Source organism: Kickxella alabastrina (genome assembly GCF_025024165.1).
Source record: "Kickxella alabastrina strain RSA 675 chromosome Unknown BX661scaffold_15, whole genome shotgun sequence".
Taxonomy (NCBI): domain Eukaryota; kingdom Fungi; phylum Kickxellomycota; class Kickxellomycetes; order Kickxellales; family Kickxellaceae; genus Kickxella; species Kickxella alabastrina.
Window position 1 is genome coordinate 568,551 of NW_026251486.1, and position 10,201 is coordinate 578,751.

Consider the following 10,201-nt stretch of genomic DNA (forward strand, 5'->3'; position numbering starts at 1 on the left):
TGCACAATTGTTTACAAAAAACTCCTATGTCTCACTTTACTGCTTATATTTTTAGTATTTCTTTTATTATCGCTTGTTTAATAGATACAAAGTTGAGAATACAAAGAGGGTAAATATAAAAAATGAATTTTAGAACACCGCTTGAACCAAACATCCTTCTAAGCAGAAAGTATCAACAAAGGTGAATTTTGATGTTGCAAGGAACAACTAAAATAAAAAATAGGAGAGCGGAATACGAAAATAGGGTCTCTCGAATGTTTTAATTTGTTTTGTAAACATTATAAACATCTACACCCTTGACAATATATATATTATTCCCCCTCCTCCTCCTCCTCCTCCTCCTCGGCGTCATGTGTATTGTTTCGGTGCCTGATATTTCCCTTCCTCATGGCCATCGCCCTCCGATCCCTACGCTGAATCAGCTGTTTTTTGCGATTGACAAGGTTAGCCTGCTTCTTGCTGGCTCCAACAGCAGAGCCAGAAATATTGTCACTCGACTGATATCTCTTGATCAGTCTGAGCTCTGTTTCCCTTCGATCCACGTCCATTATCTCCGCCATCCCAGCCATCCCAGCCATCCCAGCCATCCCAGCCATCCCAGCCATCTCTGCTATCCCGGCCATCTCTGCCTCCTCCTCCATTCCTTCGTCTTCAGAGGATCCTTCCATCCTAGGTATCTGCGAACTGACAACCTGGCCTCTGATATCGCGATGTTTCAAATTCCCCAAATTAACAGCCTCCCTGCAGCAGTTGTTCTCCATAAATGCCACCACCAAAAACACCATCTGCTCCAGCCTTCTCTTGATCTGTGGCACAACCTGTTGCAGCTTTGTGTCCTTGGCCACCTTGGAGTGGTTGCATATATTCTGCAATATCCGTGTGGATTTCTGGATTCGATTGAATATAGCTAGGATACTCTCGCTGTGAAGCAGGAAGAGTGAGTCCATAGTGGGCATAATGAGCTTGATTATGTGGTCTATCAGCGTGTGACCGGATTTTAGTGCCAAATGGAGGATGGTGCGCTGGAGTTGCGGATCCAGTTGCTGTTGCGTAAGCTTATTCAGAGAAAGCCAGCTTTCCGCCACGCGGTTGGCGTAGAGGAGCGCCGAGGACTGTGACCATAGCGTGGTCTTGATGGTTTGTCCGAGACTATGCAGGACAGCCTTGTAGTATGTTGGGAACGTTGCTCGCGTTGTTTCGGTTGATTGGCCGGATAAAAAGCCGGGGAGCGTCTCCGTGGCGTACCGGTGGATGAGATCCAGCCGGTTGTGCGGGTACCGTAGTATATGCTGAGCAATCACGTATTCTAGATCCACAGGTTTCACTCCATTGTCTGAGTAATTCAGAATGTTCTGCGCCAGGCGGCTGATGCACCCGTCCATAGATTCGTCGCGCTCTGATTCGGACAAGCAGCTGGCTTCCTCGGCAGCAGCAGTGGATTCGTGGGTGGATAGTGTGCGCGCGCCAATGAGAATGCGCAGCAAAATAGTGCTGTGCTGCGCTGTGGGCATCAGCGAGGTAAGCGACCAGAGATAGTCGAAGGCGCGGCGGACCAGGGCGTTGGGTTCTAGGTCCTTCAGCTCGGCCATATCTGTGTGCCCACCTTGCGCGGCCAGTACTCCCAGAATGGCTGTTGTTTCTGCTGCACCACTTTGCAAGCCGTCCCAGTGCATCACAGAGGACATCACACCTAATAGTCCGTCGATGCATTGGTCAATCTGGTCCAAATCGCCATCATCGTCCAAGATAATCCGGCGATGCGCGTTGGCGCTGTCCAGGGCGGCGCCCATCTGGATGTTGTCGCGGTGCTGTGCGCTGACCGCCAAGCAGCCCGCCAAGTAGCGCAGCAGCGCCGGCAGCAGCGGCAAAAGACCGGCCACAATCTGTATGGCCGAGCTGGCCGACGTGTTGGAGCCGAACGTTGCCAAGTTGCAGTGGGTGGGCGCGCGCACGCCAAAGCCGCGCCTGTTCTCAGTATGGCGCACGAGCTTGACGCCCAGGATGGAGCCGAGCTCGCGCACGACCAGAGCCAAGGCCGGCGCACTCAGCAGAGCTCTGGGTGCATCGAGGTCGCTGCTGCCAATGAGCAAGACGCGGAAGGCGGAGAACCCAAGCTCACGCAGATACACGTGCGGCGATTTACAGAAATCATCGCTTGCCCCGGTGCTGGCAGCACCAGCATGCGCAGTGCCGGCGGCGGCAGATGCGCCAAACTTGCGCTTGCTGCGCCCACGCTTCGCTGCCGCAGAATCCACCCCGGACGGTGACAACAGCAATGGTTGGGTGCCGTCAATGAGTTTGCGTGTGTCATCCTGCGAGAGGAGCAGCCCGCCAAGGTCCATCGTGTGCGTGTGGTCGGCCAAGTTGGATCCCTGAGCGCTGATTAACTCGGGGCGACTCAGTCTCAGCGATGCGCCGTCCACCGTGCGCATGCTGGGCGCGTCAGCGAGCTCAGCAACCAGGCCGCTGACCATCGGGCGGAATTCATGTGGCGACCCAGCAAGCGATGTCGCCATAGCCATCAGGCTGGCCTCAATATGCGGCAGCTGGTTGGCGCGCCGCGCAACGTGCGTAAGGATCTCAGCCGAGTGCTGGTCGGCAAACGCGTTGATCAGCTCGCGCACCCAATTGACTGCCACATACAGCGACGAGCACAGCGTAAGCCGCAGCTCGGCAGTCCATGTGTTGGCGTGCACAATAAGGTCGCTGCGCTGATCGGTGGGATCGGCCAGCGTCGAACCCGCAACCATGGCTGAGCAGTCGTCGGAGGCGTCGTCCGGGCGGTGCGTGCCCGTGGGCGAGATTGGGGGCAGAATGTACAGGCCGCAGACCAGCAGGGCGTCGATCTCGCCCAGAGACCCATCGCCCAGCGCCTTCTCGCATACCTGGATAAGCCTCAGCAGTGACGGCAGACAGGACAGCAGGCAGCCGCGCAGTCGCGGTACGCCCTGCTCTGCCTTGTCGCCGTCTAAATGCAGCGCGTCACCATTGTGGTTGAGGATGTCCAGAATTGTAGGCTCCTCCTCGTCCAGCCACAGCGCCGGCGCCGGCGGGCTTTGCAGCCCGTAGCGCTCCGTGAGCAAATCAGGGTCGGCCAAGAAGTGCGTGGCAAACGTCGACGACACATTCTCGTGCAGCCACGTCAGCAGCTGCGCGTGCAGGCCCCTGGTCTCGACAATGTGCGCGAGCTCGTCGTAGGTCATCGAGACGAAGGCCCACGACTGGTGCCGCGCCGAGTCCATCAGCATCTCTAACAACTGCACGGCACGGCGCAACGCTTGCAGATTGATAGACGCTGCCGACGCCGCCTGCGTCGAGCTGCCAGCAGTCGCAGAGTCGGCCACCGTATGCTCGGGTGCGCCCAGCTGCCGAAGCAGCGAGACAGTGCCAACGATGCCGATGCGGTTGTACTTGGGGTACACGCTGGCCAGCTGCTTGCGCACAAAAATGTACAGGTCGCTGAATATGCTGTCGCTTGCACCGCCCTGGCCCAGCGTCGAGAGAATGCCTAGCGAGTCAAAGATCACGCGCACGTGCTCCAGCGGCAGATTGTCGACATAGTCCAGGAGGCCTTTAATGAAGACTGCGAATGGCCGCAGCTCGCATGGGTTCCGCTGCGCCAGCCGCAAAAAGATGCGCGCTGCCGTGTCAATCTCGTTAGCGCTGCCGCTGCCGATGTGCACAGCCAGCTCGCCGGCGATCTCCTGCCGCTGGTACATGCCCATGCATGCAAACGCTGCCGCCAGGATGCCTGCCGCCACGCGGCTGCCCTGGCTGCCCAGCGCGCTCGTGCGGACAAGCCAGCTGCCCACGGCCAGCAGCGCTGGGAAGTGCGCCGAAAAGACCGCCGGAAACCGCGCAATGACGGCCTCGAACAGGACCGGCGTGTACGCCACGCAGCCCGAAACTGTTGAGTCGATCTTCGCGCGCAGAAGCGTCTCGACACGCCGTGTGTGCGCGGGTATTTGGTGCAGAATCAGCAGAACCACCAAGTCCAGCGTTGTGTGTGTGCCCACCTTGTCTGTGTCCTCAGCAATGACGCGCAGCCAGGCATCCCGCAGGTGCTTGTGCGAGCGCAAGCTGGTGGCGATTACGTCGAAGATAAGCACGTCCGGAGAGTGGTTCGCCGACGCCGCTACATCTTTGCCGCCGCCTTTTGACGCGAGCACAATGCAGTCCAGATCAAGTCTCTTGCGGATGCGCGAGATCAGCGACGCTGCGCCATCGCTTGTGACGGAGTGCAGGAGAAACTTGACCATGACCGGAAGATCCAGCGGCTCGGCCGAGATGAGATGGCCAATAACAGAGCTGCGCGCGTCTTGCAGCAGCACCGGCCCACAGTTCAGGCTGCCAAGCGTCTCCAGCAGCGGCAGCATAAGCTCGGGTGTATCGCTCAGCATGCCAGCCAGAACCTTGGACACCTCAGTGTTGTCCGAGTCCGAGATAATGTCCGGGAGCGCCGACACAATCTCGCTCTGCATCTCGGCCGGCACAAACCCTAGTGTCTCCAGAAGCTTCTCTGTCAGTTCGGCCGAGTCGACAATGTAGTCGAGCCAGCGCAGCTGCCGGAGCACCTTGATCGACGTCTTGGTTTCGTCAGCGGCCTGCTGATCTTCAGTCCCAATGAACTCAGGAAACTTGTCCAGAAGCAGGCCGATCAGCCGTGACTGCAAACTGTCGACGCCCAGAAGCAGCCGCACAAGGCTTTCTGGTTGACCGTACACACCTCGCACTTGGTCCTCCTGCGGCTGTGTCACTGGGTCAAGGTAAAGAGCGATGCTATCCGATGCCAGCAGACCCTCGATGCAGTCGCCCACTACTTGCGACACTTGGGCGTTTTGCCGGATCGCCTCGCTAAGCTTGTATCTGAAAAGCGCCGTTGACGTGTGCAGAGCGGGCGCCTTGTCGCTGAACATCTCGATACCGCACCGCAAGAGTATGTCCGAGCAGGATTCCAACTGCATTGTGAGCAAAATAATATTAACTATAGAATGTGTTGTCGTGAAATAAATATAAAGGGTGAATTGGAATTCAACGCTCGTGCGAACCTGGAATATTTCATTTTTTGATGCGAAGAGATCGATCAAAACAAAGACTGCGCATTTACACAAGCAAGTAAGCAAGTAAGCAAGCGAGCGAGCATGTTTGCTTGCTTGGTGATTTGATCGGCGATTAGGTGCGATCATTTGTGAGCTTTTGGTGTAAACAAAAAAATCTGGCGTAAAATTACACAAGTCAGTTGGGACGCGGGGATACAAAATAAAAGAATCAAAATAAAAAAAATAAAAAACGGTTTACGCGTTATCACTTTCATTTTTCGTTTTTTATTTTTTATTTTTTATTTTTTATTTTTTATTTTTTATTTTTCGCACGCTTTTATATATTTATATATTTTCATTTAAAACTTTCATTTCCACATTATGAGCAATCGGACTTCGAGGCGAGCCAAATCGCCAGCCATGCGCAACAATTTCAGCGACATTGGCGTAACCGGCAGGTACGTTTTCAACACAGAGAAAAAACAAGAACTAGAATTAGTTAGTGTTCAATCCAATTACTTTTTTTCTATAAACAAACGCATGCATGCAAACTAACACTACCTTTTCTGCTTTGTATTTTTATACCAATTAGAAAAACTGGCGTCCGCGCTGCTGGCGGAGTCACCGTTGACAACGACGGGCTCGAAAACGTAGTCGAATTCTACAATAAAACCTCGCCAACACAGCCCGCCAAACCAACACAGCCACAGCCACAGACGCTCCACGCACTCCTCAGCCCCACGCCTATCCGCAGCATCCCGGCGTATGATACGCTGATGGGGGCCCTTGACATGGGCACGCCCGAGCAGCGGCCTATTCTCAGAGTCGATGCGGAGGAGGACGAGGCCATCCCGACGCCCCTGCAAACCCGAACATTGAGAGCGCAACTTATGAACGTTACTGAGAAAGAAACCACCATTACCACCGCTGTGGCTGCGCCGGCGCCGGCGCCAGCTCCAGTGCTTGTGCTATCGCAAGCCCCGGTTGCGACAACGGGTGCGAGTAGGAGAATGACTATGGTACAGAGCAAGGTGCAGAGAGAATCGTGGGTCAATTCGCCGGTCAAGAACAGGAGGGTCACTATGGGCGTTACGCAGAAGAGAGCGGATCCAGGCGATGAGCTGAACTTTGGTCCCGAAGATAGCACGGACGAGTTGAATTTTGGACCATTAGAGACACAGTCGAGAAAAAAGTTGAACGGAGCGAGTGCCACGGAGAATAAGGCTGATGAGAATGACAATGAAGAGGAGAGGTATGTGCATGTGGAGGACGCCGACCAGAAACTGAGTCCCGTAGAATCTGCCGCCGACAATGACAATGAGGAGGAGGAGGAGCCGCAGTTCAACCTCAGTGAACCCGAACAAGATGATAACGAGGTGCCCGACCAGGAGCCCGAGCAGGAGATGCCTGAGGATGAGGTGATCCCCGATTCACAAGAGCCAGCTCCTGAAGTGTCTGAAGCAGAGCAGGATCCCACTCTCGAAGACCAGTCGGGCGACCAATCCGTCGACCACTCCGCAGAGCAGCCTCGGCGCCAGAAACAGATAAAAGCCAAGTCAATGTCTGCCGAGCAGCCCATACGGCGCAGCACGCGCGCCACGATTCAGCCCCTGGCGTACTGGCGCAACGAGCACGTCGAGTATGAGTACAGCTCCGGCCCGTTACCCGGCGTCCCCGTGCCCAAGCTCAAAAACGTCGTGCGAGTGCGCCAAACTGCCGAAGAGAAAAAGTACGCCAAGAGGCGCCGCACTAAGCACTCCTTGCCATCACTTCGTCATATTCCGCGCAGCGAGTTGGACCCCTCCGACCGCGGCCAATTTTTCTATTACGATGATGAGAACTACGGCTTCCCCGTCAAGGGCGATTCGTCGGGGCGCTATGGGCCTAGGTATACAGAAAAGGCCAAGGCTAGGGGATCGACGAAGCGCTCGCTGGATGACATGGACGACAACGACGATATCCCCGTGGACGAGCGGCCCAAGGTGGTCCTGATGGGCGATGGTGTGGAACGCACGCAGGAAATAGCCATTTCGCGCCAGTCCATCGAGTGGTCCAACATGGACACAGAGAAGGACAAGTACAAGGTTGGTATGGGGTTGTTTGTTGAACAATCAGAGGGCTCCGTGGATGCCAGTTCGGGTGTCATTTCCATGGCCGTCGGCGGACAGAAACCCGCGAGAACTGCGGGCCCAAGGACGCTGTTTTACCTGGTCACTTCGGGACAGGTTGAGGTCCAGGTGCACGGGTCTGTGTTTCGTGTGGGAATGCTGGGCCAGTTTATGGTGCCCAGAAACAACACATACTCTATTAAGAATGTCGGCACGCATCCGGCTCAGCTCTATTACGTGCATGTCAGTCCACTGGAATCTGTCACGGAGAATGTACAGAGCGGTGGCAGTGCTGCTGCCGAGCATAGCGACAGCGACATTGAATAAATAAAAGTTTCCTTCACTCTTTGTACCATTCTTTTTTTTATCGCTTCTATTTTCTCTTCTTTCGTGACAATTTAACCTTGTCAAAAATATTTTATACAAGATATTTTAATTCCGAACATTGTCTTGCCCTGAAGTGTGGGCTTGACTGCGTTATGACTGGCGGAATGTCCAAAACGGTTTTTTTATACTTGGCTTAGCACCAATGTACATTGCTTAAAATAAACCATATATATAAAAAAGTTTGAAAACATTGGATGTGTGCTTAGAAAAATACACACAATAAAAATGGGTATGCAAATGTTGCGCAGCCCGAGGACATGGAAGTGGATGATGAAGTTGAGAATCCTGAAACAGATTTCCATCCACATGCTGATAGATCGAATATGGACTAGATCATGGTGTATTAAATCAGGTGCCAATATTGACATCTAGGATACATTGTCTGTTTTGCAGTGCATTCGAATGGGCGTACACAAATGAAGAGTACAACAATAACATATCAGAGACTGGGATGTTTGCAGAAGAACAATTTCTCGCCAACGGAGTGCACAACTGGCGGAGTGCACAAGGACGGTGACCAGACATATATATAAGACGAGGCCGGCCCTAGTAGTATTTTAGAAACATCAATAATAAAACCTTTTATAAAATCACCCCTACATTTCTAACACTAGATAACTAGTGCTCCTCACACCCCCTCTTATTATAACACTCATGCAAATTTCTTTATATATAAAATAATTACACCCTTTTTAAAAGGCTTGGCATATGCATGCTCGACAAAATTGGCATGTGCATATTAATAATACCTGGCCAATTATTTGTTTAAAACCAAAAATGTTGGTAGAGTTAATAAAGCAAAATGACAAAAGGCAAAGGCTTTACAATCTTGGGAAAAGTAGACACTATTTATTTTTTAATAGACTGCAAGGTGCGACTTATTGTAGGTAATTTTTTTTCGGAGCGGAAGACATTTAGTAATGACACTGTAGATGCTTGTACGGATGAAAATCTGCAAAAAATGTACAAAATGTATTTATTTGTATAAATTGTTTTATTCACAAAACGTTAACCAACTCTTATATTATTTATATGCTAGTCCATTTAATAAAATAAGTATGCTTGGAGGAAAACGTGTCTTCAGCGACAGCTGTCGTGCTCTATAAAAATGTGGATCTAAATTAATATATTTAAGTATCAAAAATTACTTAAAGAACTGAAAAAAGGGACAGCGCTGCCCACACAGCGCTGTAAACATCATGGTGTTCCTTGATGTCAGCCAGCAATAACAAAAATGTGTATAGCGGCCATGAGAGCAATCTTGATTCTTGAAAAGGGAAGATAATGTCTTGGAATGTGTGTTGGCCACCACAACAGCAACCAGCATATTATTATCAAACACACTAGAGCCACTGCACACCTTCACTTTATAGAACTGAGGACAGGCAATTTCTAAAAAAGAAACAATGGTGGCCAAACGAGGCAGTAACATGCTCTTTTTATGAAAATCACCCTGAACCAAGGGGCTAACAACCAAGGTCTCAGAAACCTTGTCCACCTTTTTTTTATTGGTTGACAGCATATTGCAAATATTTGTGCGGCTTATCCATGTTATTCCAGGCACTATGTTCAACGTCGAGTAGGTCAACGAGTGTATGTGTGGCGGATGCCAGAAAGGTGTAATGACGTCTGAGAGAGCCAAAAATGAGGATCATTAAGCACCCGAAAATTACAAAGCATCAACAGATTTTCGACTTCTTAAGTATGCTGGATGTCAATCACAGTAAATAAACTGATGGGTGATGGCGAGACAAGCTCTTTTAAAATCGGACCTAAAAATTCTACCATCCTCAACTTATCACATAGTTTATGCAAATAGGTAGAGGTCGCATTGGGCAGGCGGATGCTCCTTAGATTTGGGAACCAGTTGCCACAAGCAAGCATCTACATCAAAACGTTGAACAAAACATAATTAAAATCATAAATTATCGGATTAATGCATAAATTCAAATTCTTGGTGACAATCAGAATTACGCAATTAAAATTTTCAGAATATTGAAAATCAAAAAATAACTGAAAACGATTCAAGATAGCATTAATTTTTCCTCCTGCGCACGATCTTTACACAAAAAACAATGAAAAAACACTTTTTGTTCTCTCGTCTTTCAGTTCTTATTTTCCATCGTATATATTATATTAATTTCATTTTTCGGTATGCTTACAATGATGCTACAAGCGCTCCGAGCGCGGCCCCTCCAGCTCGCGCCCCGACATGCTTCGCTCATACACACAACCACGCATAACTTGGCTGGTGCCCCGCTAAGCGCCAAACGTGAGGAGAAAATCAAAGAGCAGCAGAACCGGCGATCCAAATGGGCCGACCTCAAAAAAGGCACGCACCGTATGCGGCTCACCGCCCTGCAGACTGCCAAGGGCGGTGGCGGTCGCAGCAGCGGCGGCCAATCGCAGCACCTAGAGGCACGCATGCGCCGATCGCGCGACCAGCGTGCTAAATTCGACAGCGCGCGGGACCATATTAATCGCACGACGGTGACGCAGGAGGAGCGCGGACTGGCAGAAGCGAGAATCCTGCGGCAGCGGTCGAGGGAGTTGAAGAAAAGGGGCACCCCCGGGTTGGGGTTCACTCCGGCACGGTTCCGGCTTATGCCGGTGGAGAACGAGACCGGTACAGATGTCGTTGCGCTTATGCAGAAGACCGATGGGCGC

General features: G+C 51.5%; 3 protein-coding genes across 3 annotated transcripts; 2 read left to right on the forward strand and 1 right to left on the reverse strand.

Annotated features, from left to right (window-relative positions):
• Nucleotides 1-61: 61 nt before the first annotated feature.
• BX661DRAFT_184476 (Fanconi anaemia protein FancD2 nuclease-domain-containing protein) lies at nt 62-5,068 on the reverse strand. Its single transcript, XM_051536520.1, has one exon. It carries the CDS (start codon nt 4,962-4,964, stop codon nt 312-314), a length of 4,653 nt encoding a protein of 1,550 aa, XP_051390893.1. The 5' UTR covers nt 4,965-5,068; the 3' UTR covers nt 62-311.
• A 352-nt stretch (nt 5,069-5,420) lies between these two features.
• BX661DRAFT_171914 (uncharacterized protein) lies at nt 5,421-7,474 on the forward strand (the record flags this gene model as incomplete). Its single annotated transcript, XM_051533742.1, has 2 exons — nt 5,421-5,497; nt 5,632-7,474. The coding sequence occupies 2 exons, from the start codon at nt 5,421-5,423 to the stop codon at nt 7,472-7,474; spliced, it is 1,920 nt and encodes a 639-aa protein (XP_051390894.1).
• A 2,226-nt stretch (nt 7,475-9,700) lies between these two features.
• BX661DRAFT_199250 (uncharacterized protein) lies at nt 9,701-10,160 on the forward strand (the record flags this gene model as incomplete). Its single annotated transcript, XM_051538308.1, has 1 exon — nt 9,701-10,160. A coding segment is annotated over one exon (460 nt), but the record flags the coding sequence as incomplete, so codon positions are not given.
• Nucleotides 10,161-10,201: the final 41 nt, after the last annotated feature.

Excerpts from the sequence above, each read along its gene's own strand:
- BX661DRAFT_184476 (XM_051536520.1), bottom strand. The coding sequence starts at position 4,964 with ATGCAGTTGGAATCCTGCTCGGACATACTCTTGCGGTGCGGTATCGAG.